The sequence below is a fragment of the Lynx canadensis genome, chromosome B3, assembly GCF_007474595.2.
Source record: "Lynx canadensis isolate LIC74 chromosome B3, mLynCan4.pri.v2, whole genome shotgun sequence".
NCBI classification, from domain to species: domain Eukaryota; kingdom Metazoa; phylum Chordata; class Mammalia; order Carnivora; family Felidae; genus Lynx; species Lynx canadensis.
The window spans coordinates 21,078,635-21,103,537 of NC_044308.2; the positions used below are offsets into that span (position 1 = coordinate 21,078,635).

General features: G+C 43.5%; 1 protein-coding gene across 1 annotated transcript in view; it reads right to left on the reverse strand.

Annotated features, from left to right (window-relative positions):
* TRPM1 (transient receptor potential cation channel subfamily M member 1) overlaps nucleotides 1-24,903 on the reverse strand; it is a 95,764-nt gene that overhangs the window by 35,699 nt on the left and 35,162 nt on the right. Inside the window, exons 8-18 of the mRNA XM_030317535.1 lie at nucleotides 23,581-23,755; nucleotides 23,022-23,145; nucleotides 21,943-22,015; nucleotides 20,943-21,043; nucleotides 12,420-12,593; nucleotides 11,036-11,170; nucleotides 10,770-10,820; nucleotides 7,558-7,698; nucleotides 6,580-6,609; nucleotides 4,308-4,600; nucleotides 1,801-2,029 (exon numbers count right to left, since the gene is read on the reverse strand). Coding sequence (XP_030173395.1) covers nucleotides 1,801-2,029; nucleotides 4,308-4,600; nucleotides 6,580-6,609; nucleotides 7,558-7,698; nucleotides 10,770-10,820; nucleotides 11,036-11,170; nucleotides 12,420-12,593; nucleotides 20,943-21,043; nucleotides 21,943-22,015; nucleotides 23,022-23,145; nucleotides 23,581-23,755 — 1,526 coding nt within the window. The remainder of the gene's footprint in view (nucleotides 1-1,800; nucleotides 2,030-4,307; nucleotides 4,601-6,579; nucleotides 6,610-7,557; nucleotides 7,699-10,769; nucleotides 10,821-11,035; nucleotides 11,171-12,419; nucleotides 12,594-20,942; nucleotides 21,044-21,942; nucleotides 22,016-23,021; nucleotides 23,146-23,580; nucleotides 23,756-24,903) is intronic.

Consider the following 24,903-nt stretch of genomic DNA (forward strand, 5'->3'; position numbering starts at 1 on the left):
AGACACAGAATCTGAAGCAGGCTCCAGGCTCCAAGCTGTCAGCACAGAGCCCCATGTGGGGTCATAGACTGCGAGATCATGACCTGAACCGAAGTCAGATGCCTAACTGACCGAACCACCCAGGTGCCCCTGTATTTTCTTTTTTTAAAAAATGTTTATTTATTTATTCTGAGAGAGAGCGAGTGGGGAAGGGGCAAAGAGAGGGCAAGAGAGAGAATCCCAAGCAGGCTCTGCACTGTCAGCCCAGAGCCTGATGCTGGGCTTGATCCCACAAACCACGAAATCATGACCTGAACTGAAACCAAGAGTTAGATGCTCAACTGACTGAGCCACCTAGGTAGGTGTCTGCTTTTTGTATTTTATACTTGGTGGCATTTGTATTCTGTTTAAGGAATCATATTCGAGTCTTCAGTGCTTTGTCTATGGGACTATTCCAAAAACTGAAAAACCAATAAAAAGCATTTCCATTTTTATTACTATATAAATATTGTTTATTGTGTGGCCATATGGCAATTTTAATGCAGAATTCTGGTACCACTAAAGGATCATGTTCTTGATATCAGAGGTCAAATGGTCTTTTTTTACACACTACCAGTTGCTCAAAATCATTCTGAGTTTTAATTTGAATCGTAACTGAGCCTTAACTTTTGTGTGCATTTTTGTTTTACTTGAAATCTGATCCCCCTTCTATGTTCTCGTTAATTTTCTTGTTAAGAAACTGTTCTTGTTTCCTTGACCTTTATCCCTGACACTTGTAGCCTCTTGGTCATTCCATCTTATTTATTGGACTCATTTCTGTTCTTCTTGATTCCTTCCTTCTTGGATCTCACTGACTCCTTATACTCATTTAATCTGACAGACTTTTAATCCCACTGTTCAGTTTTCATATGAGGGCAAGGCATAACATTCATGTTATTAAGAAATGAAATGCCTTCTATTTGCCAGAACCACACTACACAATATAACATAAGATGTCTTTACTCTCATGGAAATCCCATGAGATTGGCATAATATTGCCGTGAGGGAGCTGGATTATTTGAAGATTAGAATCTTTTCTTACCTACTAGTTAACAGTACTAAACAGCAGAGCTAAGATTTGATCACAATACAATTTGTACCGACTACAGCCTTTCAAACCCTACTATAACTTCATATTCTCTTATAAACCCCATATAATGAAATGTTGCCAATTAAAATAATATCACATAATTTCAGGGGCTCCTGGGTGGCTTAGTTGGTTAAGTGTCCGATTTTGGCTCAGGTCATGATCTCACGGTGCGTGAGTTTGAGCCCCACATCGGGCTCTGTGCTGATAGCTCAGAGCCTGGAGCCTGCTTAAGATTCTGTGTCTCCCTCTCTCTCTGCCCCTCCCCTTCTAATGTTCTGTCTCTCTCAAAAATAAAAATAAACATTAAAAATATATATAATCACACAGTTTCAGAGTTGTAACAGGATCTATAGAAACAGAGTTCAGGTGCCTGATTTAATGGCAGGAAGATGGCCTGTCCTGGGATGTGGTTAGTTAGGGTGAACTCCAATCTCTGTGAGCCAGGCACACCAGTTAGGTCTGGCATTAGGCCACCTGGGTTCAGGGCCTGGACCCACACCTTACCAGCTCAGATCCTAGACAAGTCAACCTCGAAGCTTCAGGTTTTTCATCTGTAAGGCAAGCATCTCCCTCATGGGGCTGTTCAGAGGAATAAATGAAATAATCCACAGGAATGCCTGGCTCTGCAAGGTGCAGAGTAAGAGCTCACACAGGTGTCACTTGTTACCATTATGACAATAAGCCATACGTACTTTTAGGCCGGGGTTTTTCCTCATTCGCAGCCTTCCCATCCACATGTCTGTCAGCAGCATCTGGCTGCAGGTGTGAGCAATGAAGTCCCGGTGTTTGGCCGCCACTGCCAGCTTGAGGCAGGTGGAGTTGCTCCAGTTCTTCAGCTCATAGGTCAGCAGTTTCATGGCAATCTGCTCATCGTGCTTATAGGACTGGTCTAACAACTCCACGGCAAGCTGGCCGAAGTCTCTGAAGGGAAGGGAGCACAGTCAGAGCTGACGCTGCAGTGGCTACACACACTGTGAGAGAGACATATCCACAGACACATCATGGAGCCCAGGACACAGAATCCTTGATTTCCAATCCTCTGCATACCCCAGAAGCTCCCAGGGTATGTTGCCAGGTGGGAATGGCTGGGGCCAGGGCTCTGTGCTCAGTTGTGTTGGGGGGCTGACTGCTCTTGCTGCAAATGGAGTTTAGATTGACCCCAAATGTGCCTCTCAGGCCTCAGGCACTCAGAGACGAGAAGACAAAGTTCTCTTCCCTCAAGTCTTCACAGAACAGGGATGCAGACAGAAAGGACAGCAAAGCTCTATGGCAATAGAGTCAGAATAAGGACTACCCTTTGTGGAGGGTACAGGAAAGGGGACACCAGGAATACTGGCAGGTCTGGGTAAGGTCCCGTTTCTTCATCTAGGTGCTGGTCATCCTGGTGTGTTCTGTTTGTGAACGGTCATCAAGCCATACATTTGTATGTGTGCCTTTCCCTGCCTGTGTGCAATACTTCAATAACACAATGGTCACAAGAAAGTTCAACGTTCCTAGGGCTATGATAGAGACAAGTTCTAGTTGTCATGGGGGCCTAGAGCAGTGAGGGCCTAGTGGTTGGAGGTGGAGGAGGGGGAAGTAATGGGAGCCAAGTTGGGGGAGAGGAGGAGAGGATGGCAAGTTGAATTATAAACATAAACTTTATTCCATTTTCTACATGGCCCTCATTCAACATTCAATGACTGTTGTAAACATTCCCTGTACCTTCAACATTTTTCATGGAATGTGGTTAAGATGAAGTCCCAGAGTGATCGCCCCTGTTTTTGTTTCTCCATTTTCTGTAAGATTTTATTCCAGCTATGAGCTGAGGGATGTAGAAAGGAGGAATTCTGTGTGGAGGAATGGCCTTGTATGTTACCTGAAGAGGAATGCTCTCTGGCCTCAGGTCCCACAGGCTGTGAGGTGACACATTACCATGACAATCCTCCAAGAAGCAGAGGGATGGTATTTACCAACCCACTGAGATGGGAACATCTCCCATTTTTTAGATAGGCTTGAATTCCCAATGTTTAGAAGTCAACTAGTGACTTTAGAAATCATTGAGTCCAAAATAAAAGCAGTGTGCTTCAGAAAACAAAGATGCTGGATGTTGGCAGAATTGCTTGGTTACACCCCAAGCTCATGAGTCTATAAAGTTGTGCTGGGACTTCTGGTTTTTAGTTCTGCATGGTAGGGGCTTGGAAGTCACCATTCTGTGCTAACATTAAGCACAAAGTTAGACAAACTGAAAATCAACAACTCTTCTAAATTCATCAGAGAATTGAGGTCACAGGGCAAACTGCTGCTCCCATAACTGTAGAGATAGACCAGCAGATATAGAGACTCATGACATACCAGAGCAGAAACCTCTGGAACCAGAGCTGGGGCAGGAAAACTCAAACTGTAACTGATAAATTGTTGGAGGCTCTGTGAGGACAAGTCTGAGACTTAATAACTCCAGGGGAGGGGCCCAGTCTTAGGGAAGTGTACTCACGTTTTTGTGAGTTTTACCTCCAAGAGCTCCACCAAGTTCTCACAGAGATGAGAGAGAAATCCCCTCATGCTGCCAGCACAGGGAGGGGAAAAGGAACCATTCTGAAATATGTTGGTGTACTCTGGTCTCCTTAACTAGGCCTGCCTGAAGGAGAAACGAGTTAGCCAGAGCCTACCCTATTGGGGTATTATTAGAGCCTAATGGCCTGTGGGAAGGGAGGTGCCCAACTGCAGGCCCCTCAGGCTGTCCTGTCCCATCTAAGTTGGAGAAAAACTGAGAAGCACTTGGAAAGTATAAATAAAAAAACAAAACAATGACAGTCTAGAAATACCACAGAGAGAAGAAAAAATATGAAATGATAGACAAAATGATTTATGAACAAGCTTTAAGGATAATTGTACTTGGGGTGCCTGGGTGGCTCAGTTGGTTAAGCGTCTGATGTCAGCTCAGGTCATGATCTTGTGGTTCATGGGTTTGAGCCCCTTGTCAGGCTCTGGCTGGCAGCTCAGAGCCTGGAGACTGCTTCGGATTCTGTGTCTCTCCCTCTCTTTGTCCCTCCCCCACTTGCGCTCTATCTCTCTCTCTCAAAAATAAACATTAAAAAAAATGAAAAAAAAAAAGATAATTGTACCCAAGTGAAAAATACATTTGCCAACCCTCCCCCAAAGGGACAAGTACTCAGGACAATAGTTTTTCCTGGTTCTTAAATTCCCTTCAGACACTAACTTTGAATTGTTGTCCAAATCCTGGGAGATGTCATCTACCAGCTCGCTCTCAGAGGACTCGTGGGCCATGGACTTGTAGAGCTTACAGGCGACCAGGGCCTTGGCCATGCTCTCCTCGCCTCGCTGCCAGAGGAAGACCGCCATTTTCTGGCGTTTCATCAGCACGGCCCACACCATCAGCTCGTGGAAGGGGTACTGGAACCGACTCACAGCAGGGTCATCCACATCAATGTCGATCTCTTCCTCCTTCTTCTTCTTTTTCTTTTTCTTCCCTTTGGCTGGAGGCTCATCATCCTGAGGGGAGACAAGCACATTTTTCCTGGTTCTGCCTTAAGTGTGCAACAATGGATTTCAAGATTACTGGAAAAAGGAAAACCCCTTTGTCTGTGGTAATAGATTTCATAAGTACATCTGTGGTTCTCATTCAGTATATTAATTCTTCTGAAAAGATGTGCAGTGGTGCCAGGGTGGCTTAGTTGGTTAAGCATCTGACTCTTGATTTCAGCTCAGGTCATGATCTCACAGTTCATGGGTTCGAGGCCCACATCAGGCTTTGTGCTGACAGCAAGGAGCCTGCTTGGGATTCTCTCTCTCCCTCTCTCTCTCTCTCTGCCCCTCCCTAGATCTCTCTCTCTTAAAATAAATAAATAAACATTAAAAAAATTTTTAAATGAAAATTAATTAAATTAAAAATTAAAATTAAATTACCTAATTGTCAAGTTTGATCTGACAGCTAAATGTTAAGAACTGTTTCCAATAAACTGAGAATACACGTTTATTTCAGCACTCATAGATCATTAACAAAACTCCACCAGACATTATTCCCCAATTCCTTTGAGATTTTCTATTTCAACAGATTTCAGGTATCAGAAATCATGTAGTCTACATATCAAGGAATAAAACTAGAAATAAACAACAGTAGGATAACAACAACAAAGACTACATCTGTAAAAATTTAAATATACTTATGGATTTTAAATGCTGTTGGATTAAAGAGGAAATTATAAATGATTAGAAATAAATGGTAATCAAGTTTCTATTTACTCAAACCTTGAGATACCATGCAAACAATGTGCAGAGAAAAATTTATACCTTTCATGCATTTTTTAGAATAAAGGAAAGATTGAAAATGAGTGAACTTCACTTTCAAATGGAGTTAATAGAACAAAACAGTACTCTATAGAAAGTATATGGAAGGAATGAATAAAAATGAAGCAGATATTAATAAGAACAAAAGCAGAAAAAGAAAGTTGCTTGATAAAGCAAAAAGATCAAATATGTAGGTCAGTTTGGTTAAGAAAAAAAGAAAGAAGATATAAATTAAAAAAAAAAAAAAATCAGGGGTTCCTGTGTGGCTTAGTCGGTTAGGCATCCGACTTCAGCTTAGGTCATGATCTCACTGCACGTGAATTCAAGCCCCATGTTGGGCTCTGTACTGACAGCTAGGAGCCTGGAGCCTGTTTCAGATTCTGTCTCCATTTCTCTGCCCCATCCGTGCTCACACTCTGTCTCTCTCTCAAATATAAATAATAAAACACAAAGTTTTTTAAAAATAAAAAATAATAAAAAAATTAAAAAAATAAAAATGCTATTATACTGTTTTCCTTCTTTGAATTCTTTTTTTCAACGGTTTTTTTTTTTTTTTTTTTTTTTTTTTTTTTTATTTTTGGGACAGAGAGATACAGAGCATGAACGGGGGAGGGGCAGAGAGAGAGGGAGACACAGAATCGGAAACAGGCTCCAGGCTCTGAGCCATCAGCCCAGAGCCCGACGCGGGGCTCGAACTCACGGACCGCGAGATCGTGACCTGGCTGAAGTCGGACGCTTAACCGACTGCGCCACCCAGGCGCCCCCCTTCTTTGAATTCTTGATGTGACATAATATACTAAAAAATTCACTAACATTAAATTATACTTGCATTCTTAGAAGATTTTAATGACTTGTTTAGAATTTTTTAAATATGCCACTGAATTTCTTGAGCTATTATTTATGATTGTGTGGGGCTCTTTTATTTGTTTACTCTCTGTTTCCTTTTGAAATTATGGTTTTGCTAACTCTATAAAATGAATTAAGTAGTTTTTAACCTTTTTTTGGGGAATGTGTATTATCCTATTTTATGATTTGACTACACCATCTAAATAAATGTTGGTGTGTTGGGTGGTGGATTGATCCATTGAAAAAAACCCTCAATTTTATTTTAAACAAATGCAACACAAAGAAGCCTATATATATTTGAGAAAGATATAAAATCGGTGAAAACAAATCTTACTTACTTCCATTCCTAGAAGTTTAAGAGCTTTAGGCTGCATAATAGAAGAGGAAAATTTAATCAGATAACTAATATTAGTAGCAGTAACGTTAGTAGTACGTTAGCAGTGTGGTTAGAAGGGGACATAATCCTAGGTTAAAAAGTACTTTGTATCATTAACAATTAAGAATAATACTCAAGGAAAAGAAACCCTTTAGTATGGAAACTGCTTCTGACAGCCAAAGTCAGTTAAGGAGAAAGATGTGCAGACAATACATGACCCTTATTCCAGGTAGAACCAGAGAATTTCACTAATAGAAATGCAGACATAGAGCTTAAAAGCTCTACATGGGGGGCGGCAGGGCAAGGCAAGAGGAGGGCTTCATAGAAGATATGACATTTGAGTTGGGCTTGTGAATGTGTGGAATTTTGATTAGAGGAAAGACATGGCCAGTACAGTAGTACAATTTGATTTTGGTGGAGGTTTGTGGTCCCCCCGCCAACCCCCCATGACAGCGTGGGACAGCTCTCAGATGTCAGAGAACCTTGGATGCTATGATAATGAGCTTGGTGGTGATTTCTCAGGTGGTGGGGAAATATTTGAGCAGGGAGTGCACGGCCATGCCCCTTGCTTTGGAAGATGAAGGTTGCTATAGGGGTAGGATGGATTGGAGAGGGCAGAGACAAGGGGTCCCAGGAAGAAGGCTATTGTAGATAAAGGACAGAGGGCAGACGTAATTGATGGGCCGAGGGCCTGCCTTGCTAAGGGGGTAAAGGCTCCAGGTGAAACTGGGGCATCTCTAGGGACTGTGCATACACACACACACACACACACACACACACACACACACACACACCTGAATTGCTAAAGGAAGAGGGGCAGGTGTGCTTGGGGATGAGGTAATGAACTTCGCTTTGAACAGGCTGTTCTATTGCAAAGGACAGCAAGGGACCACATGTGACTCTAGGAACCACAGAACACCACATGTTCACTTAGTTCTACCCTCTTAGGTCCAAATAAGTTGTTGTAAAGGGTCCGAAAGCTCTTCCGAGTGTAGTTGCAGCGGTAAGCCCCGCCCATGAGGTACTCCAGCACAAGACCTATGTCAATGAGGCTGATGTGGTAATCTGGTGGCAGGTTGCCCTGGAAGAAAATAAGCTGTGTGTCAGGCCCTGCAAGGATGCACTCCATGTGTTGTCTACATCACATACCCCTGGCTTAAGTGGTCTTCTCTGGCCCAAACTTGGGTGTTGATGTGAGGAATGCGACATTAAACAATATTCAGTCTATTACCATATGACTGAGGGAGAAAAAGGATAAAGCTTTCCCAGTGAGAAGAATTAGAAAGCCATGAGGCTGCAGGATGGAGCCCTAGGCTTGTCCATGGGCTGGTTCAAAATGGCCTGCAATGTGCACGTGCAGATGTAGGGGAGATACGGTGCAGCTGGTGTGGGACCTCCTTTGTGAGAGCAGATGAGCTGTGTTGAGAAGGAGCTTTGATAGCTGCTTGCAGGGAAGCAGCTGGCTTCAGGGGCCTGGAATCCAGATTTCATGGTGAAGGAGGAAGTGGCCCACGTGACCCGAAGGAGGCCTCGTGGGGAGGCAGCAGAAAGACAGAGTATCCCTGGGGCTGGAAATTTCTTGGAGAAAGCTCCACACGGTGCCTTGTGACTTTCTGGGGGACTCCGCACATTTCGGTAAGAACACATGCCCCATCGGGGCTTGGATGGCTCTCTTAGTTAAATGTCCAAGTCTTGATTTTGGCTCAGGTCATGATCTCACGGTTCCGGGACTTCAAGCCCCACTTGGGGCTCTGTGCTGACAGTGAGGAGCCTGTTTGGGATACTCTTTCTCCTTCTCTTTCTGCCCCTCTTCTGCTCACTCCCTTTCTCTCTCAAAATAAATAAATAAACTTAAAAAAAAAAAGAACATAAGCACTACAAAAGCATCTGGTGTGTGTGGGAGTCGGTGAAGGGACAGACTGTTGCAACAAAATAAAACTGGGTATGTTGAGACCAGCTTGGCCAGTCATTCATATCCTTGGACAGCTGACTCATCTAGGAGGCAGAGATGACCAGTCAATTATAAAGACTTTTTTTTTTTTTTTTTTTGCTACGCACCATATGCTGCTTGTTTAATTTCACATGACTGAAGTGATGGTGGGAACCTGGGTTCATTGCATGGAAATTACACATCCTGAATGTCCTCCCTTTATTTATTTAAAAAAAAATATTTATTTATTTATTTACTTATTTGGAGACAGAGAGTGAGTGGAGGAGGGGCAGAAAGAGAGGGAGAGAGAGAATCCCAAGCAGTCTCCATGTCCAGTGAGGAGACTGATGTGGGGCTGAATCACATGAACTGTGAGATCCTGACCTGAGCCGAAATCAAGAGTTGGATGCTTAACCGACTGAGCCACCCAAGTGCCCTCCAAATGTCCTCCCTTTACATTAGAACTAGCCACACTTACCAAATACTTCACTCGGGCATTAATGAGTTTGTTCAGCCCCTATCCTGATCCTTCACCTCATTCAGTACTCCATATGCAGAGATAAAGAGATATAGCCCTGCCCTCGGGGAACTCGATGTTTTGGAGGAGGTGGCAAAGGTACAGACAGTGAGTTTGGCCCTGAACTCTTGAACTCTGCCTGGATGGGAGGGTGGGAGGGTAGGCAATGTCTTCCTGCAGAAGGCACACCCCAGGTAGCTAGGAGCAGGTGGAGAAGAAACTTTGGGGGACAAGAGGAAGGGCACAACACACATGAGCAAGAGAGCCTGGCATGTGTACCCTGTGGTGGGGATGTGAGGGGAGAGAGTAGGGGATGTTGATGGAACTAGGCCCAGTGGAGTATAAGTTTCTTAGAAGGACCTTAAACTTCATAAGACTTTGGAGGATTTTAAGTTGGGGAGTCCTGTGACTGGGATGATCAGGGGGCGTGGGGCTAGAGGTGGGAAGAGGACTATTGAAGCCATTAAGGTGAGAAATGGTTGGGTCTGAACTTGGGTAGCTGTGGCTTTTGAATGTTTATATCCTAATCTAAGAATTCCAGGAAATCAGATTCCTTATGGGCTAAGTAAGGGCGCTGGTCCCTCTTGGTTCCTGGATACATTGATCCTGTGCTGATCCAATGAGTGTCTATAGAAGCTGAATTACTATATTAATAGGAGACATTTGTGCAAAGGATGGCCAGACTATCTGGGACTCTGACTGAAAACTCTATTCTCTCATTTGAGTTATTTTTTCTTGCTCAGAGTATGAATACATGTTCCACACTTGGCAAGCCAGGGACTGCATCCTAGCAAAATGAATCACTCACACATTAACCCAACCTAATCCTCTAGCCTGTGGCGACGAGACACAACAATGAACGAACGAGCTCCTACAAGAACACAGACTGTAAGTAGTCAGCAGCAGTGGAAAGGGGTGAAAACATCTATTACTCACTAATGAGGGAATAGTCCACGGAACACATACAATGACATGAGGCACGTTCCTTCTGGAGACTGGCTCAGTGAAGGAGTGAGCCCCAGATCTTAAAAGTAGATACGGAACATGGGGTTCCACTGGAAGATGGAGGCTCAGGCCAGTGGTAAGATGGCACCTCCCTGGCTGTTGCCCAGGGCCTTGGTAATGGTGCCAGGGTGCCATAATCAGTCATTCAACATGAGCCTGGCATGTGTAGGGATGAACGTGAGAATGATAATTTTTTTTTTTAGTTTTAACTCTTTTTTAAAAATTTTATTTATTTAAATTCAAGTTAGTTGGCATACAGTGTAGTATTTGTTTCAGGAGCAGAGCCCAGGTATTCATCACTTCCATACAACACCTGGTGCTCTTCCCAACAAGTACCCTCCTTAATGCCCATCCCCCCACCTCCCCTCCAGCGGCCCTCAGTTTGTTCTGTGTATTTAAGAGTGTCTCATGGTTTGCCTCCCTCTCAGTTTTTATCTTATTTTTCCTTCCCTCCCCCTGTGTTCATCTGTTGTGTTTCTTAAATTCCACATATGCATGAAATCATATGATATTTGTCTTTCTCTGATTTATTTCGCTTAGCATAATACACTCTAGTAAACTCTTTTATGGAGAGAGGAATTCATTCTTTCTTATGCCTCTAATAATATGACAACACATTTTAGAAATTTAAAAAAATTGCTTTATAAAGTGTCTTATTGAAAGATGCCAATAGGTAAGAATTATAAAATGACAGACTGACCTTTTTTACATCCCTCACCAGCAAATGAAGCGTGTTTGGTGGACCCAGCCTCTGAAAAGAGAAGCATTCAGTCATATTAAGTATGTTTTTCTCTTGAACTCTCAGGGCTAAATCCTATCCTACTCCATAGAATTAATGTCCCAGCTGAAACCAGTGTTCCAGTGATCCCGTGTTCATCTAAGAGCATTTATGCAAAATATGCACCGGTGATAAACATATTCAAACAGCTAGCTCCCCTCTGCCCTCCCCCCTTCTAGAACACTTACTGTGTTGTAAAGCTCTTCCAGCCTCGGAATGGTGAGAAAGTGCTGCATGTTCACTCCGTTTTCAATCAAGAGCTTCACGAAGTCGACCCGATCTAAGACTAAAGCGTCCAGCATGGCTTGCTCCAGAGCATTCACCTGTGCAAACCAACACCAGGGACCCTGTGAGTGGCCTCTCAGAGGGGTGCCAGGCGAGAGGCAGACAGGAAGCATCTGAGAAAGTGCATTCTGACCCCCCAGACCCTCGAGCAAGTTGAACCTGGTTCTCTTTGCTCTTTGTCTTGAGTAAACACACCCCAGCTCCCATCGTTTTTCTCAATTTGGCCCCTACCTGTCCTGTCAATGTATCAAAGCTTGATAAAAGGAGAAAAGTAGACGCTTCTCTCCTTTAAAAAAATTTTTTTTTAAAAATTTATTCTTGAGAGAGAGAGACAGAGACAGAGTGCAAGTGGGGGAGAGGCAGAGAGAGGGAGACCCAGAATCTGAAGCAGGCACCAGGCTCTGAGCTCTCAGCACAGAGCCTGACATGGAGCTTGAACTCATGAACTGTGAGATCATGACCTGAGCTGAAGTCCGCCACTTAAATCACTGAGCCACCTAGGTGCCCCATTCTCTTTTCTTTTAATATAAAGATGGGAAAGAAACACCACATAAGCTGTAGCATTCTTTCTTATAAGTACTATAATCAGTACTTGAATCTCCAAGCTCCGGACTCGGTAAACAATGTTTTGAGGCGGTCGGTTGTAATATTTTATATGCTATTATCTATCGTTTGTGCCTCTGTCCTTCAGCACTCAGTATAATGCGAAGACTTCCGGAGACAGCAGTGGGGGAGAGTTTGTGTTCTTGACTGAGGATGACCATGTGGTAGCTAGGTGGAACTTGTGGACTCACAGCATGCCACCAGGGTCAGTGGCTGTGATAATGCCAGTCACACGTCGCCGCAGAGGCTCAGCACCCTCCTTGCCTGTGTCCTCAGAGCAGCAAGGCCAGGAATACTGTGCGGCGTGTGGCTCAGACTCCCAGCCCAGACAAGTGCTGTTACCTGCACATCTCAACCACAGGCTCCTTCTTCTGTTCCCTGAACTGTGTTTATTTCATGATAATTGGTTTGTTTCCCATATTTTCAGGCATGAAGCATCTATGTGTGCATCAGGCAGAAAGAGCCACTGTTGGGCAACCTCTCTGAGTAGCTTCATTCTCCCACAAAGCCGGAATGTCTGGTGTTTGTGAAGCCTGCTGTTGCCTTTTGAAATATTGGCACTATCCTGCCACTGCCTCCCGAGACTCATGGCCCAGGTGGGGCTGAAGCAAAGACAACTGCCCCTTCCCCTGGAGAAAGAGGGTGACCGACTCGTGATCTTGGGAAAGAGGGGTGAAGACATACCCAGTTCAGCAGCTCGATCTTCCGGGGGTCAGTTTCTTCCTCCACCTCCTCTTTCACTTTCCCCTTCTTCTTGCCTTTTCCTTTCCCTCTTCCCCCCTTGGTGGTTGCTGTAGGTGGCTTCTTTTCCTTCTCCGTCACTTTGTTATCGGTGGGGGGCGCCAGGCTTCCCAGGGGCTGCAGTCCACAGCAAACAGAGTTGGGGAACAGTGTTAAAGCTGTCCCTTGTCCCAAGACAGGTGCACGGATCCCCCTCACCTCTGCGTGCACACGTGTGTGTACATGCACATGTAAGCACACCCATGCACAAACACACACACACATACACACACATGCGCACACAATCATTGCAGCCTACTGCCTATTGGAGGAGGCCCTGATACTACGAACCACTGCTACTTGTGTGCTTAAAGTGGCTGATATTTTGATGGATGTGTTTTTGCCCAAAGGAAGGGATGCTGAGAGGCACCAAAGGGGAGGTGCCGATAGTTGCTAATGCAGAAAGGAGAAAATGATCGTGAAGGGGTCAGAGACAAAGTACACCCTGTAAACCTGAGGATGCCTTTTGGATAGAATCATGACTGAGCTTATTGGTGGCTTGAGAAGGCCTGCTGGGTGTTACCGAGATGCACCCATGTGGCGACAGACTGAATGCATTGAGGGAAGAATGTGTTCCACTCAGAGAACAGGAGGCAGTGCAGAAGTGGGACCTGGCTGCTGGGCCTGTCTTCCAGTCACATGGAGAGCCTGGGGGTATATGGCTCTGGTGCAGGCACAGTGATACCAACGTTGAGACAAAGTTGACCCCTCCAGTTACTATCTTGCCAAGTCCTATCTTGCCGGACTTGCCCTGTCCTCTGGCCAAACTCTTCTGGTGAACTGTCTGCGTGCACAGTGTCCATCCCTCCCTTCCCGCGCCCTGCTCCATGTATTCCATGCTGCTTCTTCCCATCTGTCCATGGTTCTGGCTGTGGCAGGGGCTGAGTGTTCTGGTACCACCTCATGGGCATTTCCCAGTCCTTCTCATGCTGGGCTCTTAACGCATCTGATTTTGCTGCCTGCTTCCACCTCAAGCCTCTTCCTGCTTCTCTGCACGCTCTGGTTTTCCTATCTGGCCACTGTTTCTCAGCACTGGCTGTAAATGTTGAGGCTCTTTGGGGCTCTATCCATAGCCCCTTCCTTCCTTCTTTACTCTCCTTCAGCAACTGTATTGAGGCCCATACTGCCAGTCCCCATGTGTTTGCAATTGACTTGTCGTTTCTAGCTTCGGTCCATGTCTCTCCCTAGAGTTCCTATTCCCAACTTGGCACCTCCATTTGGGTATCTCAAAGGCTTTTACAGCTCATGATGTCCAAAACCACACTCAAAACCACTCTCTCCAACCTTTCCTCTTCCAGTGTCCCTGAACTCAGTAGCAAGCCAGAGAACAGGGGGAGATTGCTGACATCTTGCTGCCTGCACTGCCCTCTTCCACGATTAATCTGTCTTGAGGCACATCATGTTTAATGCTAAATATTGCTTTACTATGTCCAATTCTTATTTCTCCTCTGCCTCTGCTCTAGCCCCAGGTGATGTCTCTCCCCTGAATTACTTCAATAACCTTTTAACAGGATTCCTCCTACCTGCCATTGTACCCACCCAACACATTTTCTATGTTAAATCCAGAATGATCCTAAATATGTAAATAAAACCATGTAACTCTCCTGCTTAAAACACTTAAGTGGGACAGGGCACCACCATTGAGGGCACCATGAGAGTTTGTGTGGTCCCTGGTCAATGCAGAGATATGGATGAAAGAGTGTCCTGGCTGACTCCTCATGTAGACAAGACAATTATAATCCTCAGTGAAAACTTGACACAGCATTCAACAACTGGTGCTGGGAAAACTGGATATTCACCTGAAAAAGAAGGAAGTTGGACCCTCATCTAACATCATGTACAAAATTTAACCCAAAATGGATCAAAAACCTAAATGTAAAAGCTAAAACAATAAAACTTGTGGAAGAAAACCTAGGTCAAAGATTCATGACATTGGATTTGGCAATGACTTCTTGAACATGTCACCAAAAATCATAAGCAACAAAGGAAAAAATAGGCAATTGGGACTTCATCAAAGATTAAAAACTTGTGCATCAAAAGAGTATCAACAGATTCAAGGCATGACATTGGATTTGGCAATGACTTCTTGGATATGTCACCAAAGCACAGGCAACAAAAGAAAAAATAGGCAAATGGGACTTCATCAAAAATTAAAAACTTGTGCATCAAAAGACAGTATCAACAGAGTAAAGGCAACACACTTAATGAAGAAAATATTTGCAAATCACATATCTGATGAGATTAATATCCAGAATTTATCGAGTATTCCTAAAGCTCAAGCTCAACAACAACAAAAACCAAACTGATTCAAAAACAAGCAAAGAACTTGAATAAGCATTTCTCAAAATAAGATCTGCAAATGTCCAAGTACATGCAAAGATGCTCAACATCATTAATCATTAAAGAAATGCAAATCAAAACCACAATGAGGTGACCCATATCAAAAACAAGTGTTGGCAGGAATGTGGAGAAATTGGAACCCTCATGCACTGTTGGAGGAAATGTAAAATGGTGCGGCTGCCGTGGAAATGTTTGGCAGCCCCTCAAAAAATTAAAAATAGAATTACCTTATGATCCAGCAATTCTATTTTTGGGTATATATCCAAAAGAATTGAAAACATGGTCTCAAGTAGGTATTTGTATACCCATATTCATAGCAGCATTACTCAAAATAGCCAAAAGGTGGAAGCAACCCAAGTGTCCATTGATGGATGAACGGATAAGAAAATGTGGTCTATGCATACAACAGAATATGATTAAGCCTTAAAAAGGAAGGAAATTCTAACATATGCCACACAGAAATGAACCTTGAGTACATTATGCTAAGTGAAATAAGCCAATCAAAGGATAAATACTGTATGGTTTCACTTGTATGATGTATTTAAAGTGGACAAATTCATAGTGACAGAAAGTAACATGGGAGTGCCAGGGGCTGGGGGAAGTAGGAAATGGGGAGTTATTGTTTCATGGATATGGAATTTTAGTTTTATAAGATGAAGAGTCTTATGGATGGGTGATGGTGATGGTTGCACTACAATGTGAATGTACTTAGTTCAATTGAACTATACTCTTAAAAATGTTTAAGATGGTAAATTTATTTATTTATTCATTTATATTTTTAAAGTTTATTTATTTTGAGAGAGAGAGGCAGAGAGAGAAGAAGAGAGAGAATCCCAAGGAGGTTCTGCACTGTCAGCTCGGAGCCAGCTGTGGGGCTCTAATTCACGAAATCATGACCTGGGCCAAAATCAAGAGTCAATTGCTTAACCGACTGACCCACCCAGGCATCCTGGTAAATTTTCCTTAAATGACTTTTACCACAACAACAACAAAAAATCGGGGGTGGGGCACCTGGGTGGTTCAGTTGGTTAAGTGTCCAACTCTTGGTTGTGACTTAGGTCATGATTTCATGGTTTCGTGAGTTCAGTCCCCACGTTGGGCTCCATCCTGCTTGGGATTCTCTGTGTCCCTTTCTCTCTGCCCTTCTCCCTCTCATGCTCTGTCTCTCTCAAAATAAATAAATAAAAATTTTAAAAAATTGGGGGGAAAAAAGCAAAAACAAGATGATACAGCAGTTGAGGAAACAAAAGGGGAAAGACCTGATGGAAGAGCAAAAATTGCCAGCCATTATGAAGAGCTTCAAGCTCTCCTTAGGATTCTAAGGAGAAACTGAGGCCAACAACCAACTTGCCAACTATTTAGTGAGCCATCCTGAAGTGGATCATCCAGCCCCAGTCAAGCCTTCAAATGACTGCAGCCCAAGCATATGGCTTAAGGATAATCTCATGGGAGTGCCTGAGCCTGAACTGCCCAGCTGAACCACACCCAAATTCCTGACCCACAGACACTGTGTGAGATAATATTTATTGTTGCTCAGGAAAAGAAAAGTCCTTAAGTGGTTCCCCAAGCTCTCGGACCCAGCCTTCTGTCCTATACCAGGTCTGCAGTGCTCATAATGCACAGCTCCTGGTTGGCTTGCAACCTCCTCCTGAGTCACTCCCTTCTCAGCATTCTAGCCACACTGACCTTTTTTTCTTCTTCAGTAAGTTATTTGAAAATGTCCAGTTCTTTCTTGCTTCAGGCTCCTTACATGCTCTTCTCTCTGGATGGAAGGTGCTTTCCCTTCAGTCTTCACCAGCCAGCATCTATTCACCTATTTGGTCTCAGCATTAATTCCACTTTTTCAGCAAGGTCTTCCCTGGTGTCTCAATAAAAAGTAGCCCTCCCATTCCCCACATTCTGTCTCATGGAAATGTGCATTTTTCCTTCTTAACAATTATTACAATTTACAATTCAATATTTATTCATCTGATTATCTGTTTCTTGTCTGCCTCGTTTTCCCTGCCCACCCTGTCACACCATGTCCGCACCAACACTACACAGAGAGTTCTAGAAGGGCTGTGAAAGGTCTGTTTTATTCACCCCTCTGTCCTTAGAACCTATCATAGGAAGTGGTTGACCAACATTTGTTAAGTGAATGAATGAGTAAAAATAGGGATTTTTTAAAAAAATGGTTTGGTTCAAGAAAGCCAAAGAAGAGATTATTTCCACCATTTGCTGCTGCTGAGTGAATGAGAAGGAGTAGAATCCCTCCTCTTCTTTTTTAACGTCCGTCTTTGTCATTGAAGAGAATTAAAGATGGACTAGATATGGTCAGGCATCATAAGAATATTCCTAGATGCTCAAACGACTCACCCATTCTTCCTTCAAGGGTCACACTTTAGGATTCTAAGAGGGTGGTTGGTAATGTTACAGTGGTAGCTTTTAGCCAGGGCCACTAGAGCCCTTCACTCTGAAGAAGGGCTTCAGGGGCTGCCTGGGGAAAGGTGGCCAATGGGGTGGGCTCAGCTCTTATTTGCTTTATATGTTGCTGCTCTACTCAAGATGCCATGTGTAGAAAGGGCTCTTTCGATTAAAATACCTTGGAGACAACTATTCTGGAGGAATCACAAATAAGAGAGGTGTGACAGGCTGGAGAGAGGGTCGCGTACTTTAGCATTTGAGTCGGCTGAAAGGAAAACGAGATGGTAAGTATATTGGGTGACATAATTGAAATTTAAAAATTTTGATAAGCTGACATAATGGACTGAATCTAACAAGGTGACGTGTAACAAGGAAGATGTCTTCCACCTGGGTCCATCTGGGCCCCAGAATAGCTAACCTCAGAACAGAAAGATGTGGTTTATCAGGTGTAAGCATGACAAAACCCTTAGGAATTGCTGCAGATGAAAACTTAATATGACTGAAAGATTATATTTGTTGTATTGCTAGACGTGTAGATCCAGCTTAAGGCAGATGACAGTCCTGTTTGGGGCTGCACAAGATGTTAACTTGTGGGCACTGCTCTTTTAGAAGGATAAGGGATGGCATGGACCACATCTGGAGAGAGGAAATTCCTATTTGCAACCTCAAATATGGATTAAACAATCACTTGCTGGGGATAATGTTCGTAATACTCCTTTATTATCCTTATAATGTCCATGGAGTCTGTAGTGATGTTTTCTCTTTCGTTCCTGATATTAGTATTCTTAGCCTAGTTAGAGGCTTATTAATTTCATTGATCTTTCCAAAGATTTAGATTTTGGTTTCTGTTGATTTTCTCCATTGATTTCCTGTTTTCAATATTATTTTTTTTTTAATTTTAAAAAAAATGTTTATTTTTGAGAGAGAGAGAGAGTATGAACCAAGAAGGGGCAGAAAAAGAGAGGGAGACACAGAATCTGAAGCAGGCTCCAGGCTCTGAGCTGTCAGCACAGAGCCCGACACGGGGCTCAAACCCACGAACCATGAGATCATGACCTGAGCCAAAGTCTGGCGCTTAACTGACTGAGCCACCCAGGCACCCCTGTTTTCAATGTTATTGATTTGTGCCTTAATTTTTATTCTAATATATGCATTCAATGCTAGAAATTTCCCTCTAAGCACTGCTTTTGCTGTATCCCACAAATTTTAAGTTGTATTTTCATTTTCATTTGGTTGAAAATATTTTAAAATTTCTCTTGAGACTTCTTTGATCTACATGCTGTTTAGAAGTGTCATGAGTAAACTTGGGAAAAATTGTTTAACCTCTTGGGATATCAATTTATTTTTCCAAACTATAAAATGAGGGCAATCAGATCTATTTCAGAGTTGTGAAGGCTGGTCCAGTAATGCTCATATATGTGAACACATGGGGTAAAACACAGTGTGTGACCCAAATATCAGGCATTGTTACCAATTTCTTTGAATTTAAGGTTCTAGTTCATGGTTTTGCCAAAGGATAAGCCCTTGTCCACAGATGGAAGCCAAATAAATGGTTTTCATCATAAAAAATATGCAGATATTTCTTTCTGTTTCAGAAATCTCAGTGAAGCTGGCCAAGGTTTATAGATTTTGGTCTTTAAAATGGGCAGTGGTCTAGATGTCCCCAAACCTTGCTCTTACTTGCTCAGGTGGAGTTTAGCCTATTCCCTTAAAAAATTGTTAGTCCAAGTTTTTATGACTCAATATAAATCAATTACTTTGTTATATGTATATATCAAACACTACTACCTCTCTCTGTGTTGTTATTGTTGGTTTAAAGTTTATTTATTTTGAGAGAGAGAGAGAGAGAGAGAGAGAGAGAGAGAGAGCTAGGAAAGGCAGGAGAGAGTGAGAGAGAATCCCAAGAAGGCTCCACACTGTCAGCTCAGACACCTATGTGGGGCTCGAACAGCAAGATCATGACCTGAGCCAAAACCAAGAGTCAGACACTTAACCAACTGAGCCACCCAGGTGCCTCAGTTTTTGTTATGTTTTTAACAAAACCCTTAACAAAGAAGTTTTTGGGGACAGTTTTTATTTTTGTACTTAATAAAAAAAATAGAAGAATATTGACTAATAAAATATAACCAATCAGACCTAGGATTGATTTATTGTGTAGTAATTATCAAATACTCCCTACCACAAGTTCTCTATTATGTCAAGAATTCTAGAAAGACTATAGATTCACAGCACATAGTTAATCATGTGCTTCAACCATTAAAATAAGCTTTTGGAGACCATATACTGCATTATGGCGAGACTGAGAAGGATTTTGGTTCCAGGTTGCAGTCTTGATCACATGTCTCCTGCTTGCCCTACCTCCTCATGGAAATGATAACAGAAGACTATGATAAAGAAAAATCTATTTCAAGGAGAAGAGGCAGACAAGAGCTATTAACAAATTTGTGGAAATACTAACAGGTAGTTAAAACCATGAAGGAGTAAACCAGGAGTAATGTGATGTGAAGGTATCAGTAGAGGTAGGACCAGATTTTCAGAGAATGAGAGCTAATGATGGGTAGAAAGCATGGTGATCAGTGGAAGGACTGTCTACAGGACAGGAGGCCATTCATTCCCCCATCCCCTCTTGTGTGCCCTGCCAACACCCCCTTGGGCAGGTGCAGAGTAACTGCATTCCTGGGATTCACCCCCAGGCAGAAACCGGAAGAATGGTCGCTAAATCATTGGAAGGACCTGTATAGAGAGGTCCAGAGCCTCACTAGTCTGTTCCAATCTGCACATGGCAAAGCAGAGCTGTTTAATGGCAAAGTAAGCTTCCTATAATTAATTGGTCCCATCCCTCATCTGGAAATGGGGATGGACAAGCCAGGATCTGCAACAGAAAAAGACAAAGTGGACAAATGGGAGCAGCTGACCAGGGAGAAAAATAGAGATAATTTAGGGAACAGAAGAGGATTTTAAAACATCCAATTTGTATCCTCAGGTATGGCATTCATGAGATGAAAACAGGCTGGCGTGAAAATGGAACCATCAGGAAATAAGAAAGCCTAGAGGTGATTACCACACATGCTCATTCTGCACACACACACACACCTACCACTCACACACACAGCTGTATCACACCCACAAACATCCTGTCACACATTAATCATTATTATACACACACAGATACCACAGATATATACCACACACACACTAAACCATACACAGGCATCACACACCACACCACACACATAACACACACCACACACATGCTACACACAGACACATACATACCACACCCCAAAGACCCCCCCCCACCCTAGAATTCTCTAGGCCTCCAGGGTACCATGGAACATAATTTAAAAAGACGATGCTCTCAATGCAACTGTTGTATTTAATTTTAATGAGCTATTTTCTTTCTTCTTTTTCTTTAAAAGGGTAAACCCCACTTCACCAGCAAAGATAAAATATTTAGTGGTTATTTCTTCAAGAGTACTGTTTTGAATCTATAATTAGTACTAGTGGCTCTTCTTTCTGGTTCTTGGAAGTTAAATAGCAACATCTAATGACCCTAATGCATTTAACGTTGGATCATCAGAAACCCCAGATAATTTCTTGAGATCTGTGTAATGAGGGAGAACATACTAATATATCATCTATACAAGGTCATGCTAGTATGAGATGAAAAACACTTAGTTTCACCGGCCAGTGGGGCCCAAAGACAAAGATCTGGCTTCGTGCTATGTCGACGCGGTTCCAAGCCAGTGCCAAGCTCAGCTGGTCCGGGGCTGATGCATTTGTCCCTGGAAAGGCAAGAAACAAGGCTTTTCTCACTCCATGCCTGGATTGCCCCAGTTAGGCAGGTGCTGGGAGGTGAGCACGGGCTTCCCTGGGCTGGCTCACGCCAGCCTGGAACTAAGCACTCCTGCCTTTTCTCTTGTCCCTGAGTGACTACTCAGGCCCCAAAGCTAAGAACTCCATATTCTCAAAGAGCTGCCTGGGAGGAGGTTGGAGGCCACCTTTTTCCATGTCTGCTTGGCTTGGTGTCCCTGAAGGGACAGAGGAGGAACCTGGTGATTCCAGGACCCTCATCTGCAGGAGGGCAGAAACCCTGGGACTGCCTTGACATCAGCCCTTTCAGGCCAAAGGTGGGCACAGGCCAAGAGCACCAGCCCCCAGCCGTGGGGAGACCAGCACAGCACTGCCAGGCACCTGGTCCGATGGTGACACTCTCCTCTCTCATCCCTGCCCTCTCATTGTCCTAGAGTAGCCAAGAGGCAGAGAAGAAATGTGTGTCCTAGAGTGACCGTGTGGGTGGCCAGGTCATAGCCTATCATTAGGAGCAGGATGGAAATTGAACAAATCATTGCAGTGATGGCGAATGAAAAACCACCCATGTTCCCCCTCTATGAGGAAACCCTTAATGAACTAGTTATGAATAGAAACTGGTCTGACTTCCGCCCACATGGTCCATTGGCACCCGAAGAAAATACCCCTTCCCAAGACACCCATCGTGAGCTTTGTTGTTCTGCCATGGCTTCACAGTGAGATAACTCCAGGCAGCCTGACTGGCTCTGGATTCGATCACCAGTAGACATTGTTCCTGGCAGGAGAAGAGGGAGTGTGGTTTCTTGGCCATGAGCAAAGCCCTGGCCTAGGCCAGCACTGAGAGGCCAGGAGTCACTGTTTCCTGAGAGCTCACCTTTCAACAAGGCCGTTAAAATTGCCATCTCGATGTCTTGCTGACCCTCGGAACCCATTCTAAACACGGTGACCTGAAAACAAGTTAATCATGAAAAGACCAAGTAAAGCAAAGTTGAAACTAAAAGGGAGAATTGGATTTTTTTTTAAAGGACCATAGAGACTGACATGCGATTCAATGATTCTGGAAGTGGAATGATTTTAAGCCAGGTGTCTTTCATTTCCACAAGTGATAACTTTGATCGTCCTGACTCTGAGTCTTTGCCTGGATACCTATTTTATTATTTACCCAATCTACTCCACTACTCTCAAGAGGAAAGAGCCCATTCAGTATCTACATACTCCAATATCTAAATTGCTACCAAGTTGACAAAATAATTTCTACTCAGAAAACTGCTACAGTTGTAGGAAATTTGTAGATTTAGAATTAAAAAAATTTTTAAAACATTTATTCATTTTTGAGAGACAGAGCATGAGTGGGGGAGGGGCTGAGAGAGAGAGGGAGACACAGAATCTGAAGCAGGCTCCAGGCTCTGAGCTGTCAGCACAGAGCCCGATGCAGGGCTTGAACCTATGAACCATGACACCATGACCTCAGCTGAAGTTGGATGCTCAACCAACTGAGCCAACCAGGCATCCCTCTAGATTTAAAATTTTGAAGGGGCTACCTTGTGTGTATTCCTTACAAGCATAATTAGGGAGGCAAGGAGTGGGAAATAATTACGGTATTTGGAGAGTGAAGTGATAGAATTTTGTAAGTGCACCTAAAAGGGTGTGTCTGTCGCTCCTCATGGCTTTACATATGATTAATATCATAAACCTCAGAACTGGTGCAAAGTAGCATGGTGTCACCTAACGTGTGCTAAGCTCTGAAAGCACTTGGGTCCCTTCCCTGTGCATGCTTAGTCTGTTTCTATCACGTGGGCATAACAGCCAATTTGGTAGGGATTTGTAAACTGCCCCTTGGAAAAGTCTGAAACTAAAATATGAACAAGTCCATCATGCACATATGGGCAGAATTAGAAAGGAAACATAATTCTCTCTGTGGAGCTGGTTTGGAAATAAACTCAAGACACTTACGAGTTCTTTCTTTTTCATGCACTCCATTATAATTGCAAACAGCTGATGAGATTGTGTCTTGTTGTAATTAAATGTTTTCTGAATGGTAACTAGAAGCTGATCCTTGAGGGATTCATTTATTATCCTGTTCAAAGGAAATGCAAAAGAGAAGGAAACAATATGAGTTAAATCTGTACATGAATAAATCAGACAACTCTATGTCCGTCTGGTGTCTTTGATTTGAAACTTTACCATTGGAGGGTATCCCAGGCTAGGAGACAAAAAGGGACCACAGTCAAAAACTGCATTCACACGTGTCCTAAATTCCAGGCTGGTTGAAAACCTTATAAGGGAAAATGAAGTTGGAAGAGAGTATATTCCCCCAGAGAAAGAATTCTGTAAGAAACATCATGCTCTTGACAGCTCCCTCACATGCTGACCTCAGAAAATGGGAGAGATCTAGTAAATCTTCATTATTTAGCATTTTTGGAATGGCTAAATGTATCACTTAGGGTTTTCTTCTTGGCCTAACAAGAAGGCAGTTAAAAACCCACCCTTTGTAACATGTCAGAAATCCTACCCTCCTTCTTCACAGTACTTGTGTGCAAAAGACAGAATGTCCGAGGCTCGCCCACTGCCATCACAAATCACCACGGGGACTGGAGGGTCTTCTCGGAGATATTCCAAGACAATGGAAACCACATTAGGGCCTCCTTCCACCACCAGGCCCACGACAGGCACACCCTGTCCCAGCCCTGCAACATAAAACACATTTATCATACACACCAACGACATGGCACAAATTACCTGAGAGGGCAACTTGGACCACCATCATTAACCCATCAGTTAGTAACTTATTCCCCAAGTCCTCCCTCTGTCTCCATCAGATAGTAGGAATCTTTGGGAATGTGGTAGGGACAGGCTAACTTCTGGAGGCAGAACAAGCAGGGTGAACTCTGAGAAGCAGGAGGAAGCAGGAGGAGTCCAAGAATCTGAGATTCTGGAGAGGGAGGACAGTGGGAGTGGAAGAGCCACAGAGACAAATTTGTCTACTTGACAATTTTACCCTAGATTGGCCAGGACAAGTTATATTCTAAGCGTGTTTCCCCAGGCGCCCATTAGTTGTGATGGGAGTTACTTGATCAACATTAACAAATGGCAAGTAGGAGAAATGTCCTTGGTCTCATAGTTCTGAAGGCCTTCAGATAAAATCTGCTAGCATACATTAGGAGGAAATCTAAACATTTCAAGTGGCCGAATTCAGAGTTTCTGGTTTGCTTCCATGATGCATTTCTATAGTCAGGAACTCTAAAAAATTTTGAACAACTTTCTCTTCTCCTTCCAAGATAATCTCAGTGACGTTCATTTCAGCGAATATGCATGGAGGGTCTGCTTTGTGCCAGGTCCCGGCCAACAGATACCGGAAAAACAGGTAAAGATGAGGCGGACCCTGCCTTTGAGATTTCCAAGCCAAGCAAGGCTTGACATTCTAAATCTTCAGGAATATGGTGGCCAAATCGCTTCATTTTCTAGAAACAGGGCAAAATTGGTTCTTCTTGGTATAGGCTGGATTCCCCGAAGCTCCAAGCTGTGAGAGGTGACGACTGAGCACCCCTTTGCTGTCCCTGCCTCACTCAGAGCCCTAGGCAAAGGATGACAAAGGGAAGCCCACAAGTCACATGGCCAGATGAAGTTGGGCAGTGTGAAAAGTTATGAGTCCAAGACAATTAAAAATGTGAGAACAAAAAAGTCAGTCACCAAGTAGTTTATCCACAGTCCCCTTTGCAGGCAACCATTCTAACCACTTGTGCTCACAGGTCCTTAATTGGGCTTGACAATGGCCATTTCCAGGCCTTTGACTGGCTTTCACAAAAACCTTATCAGGGATGGTGAAAACAAAATA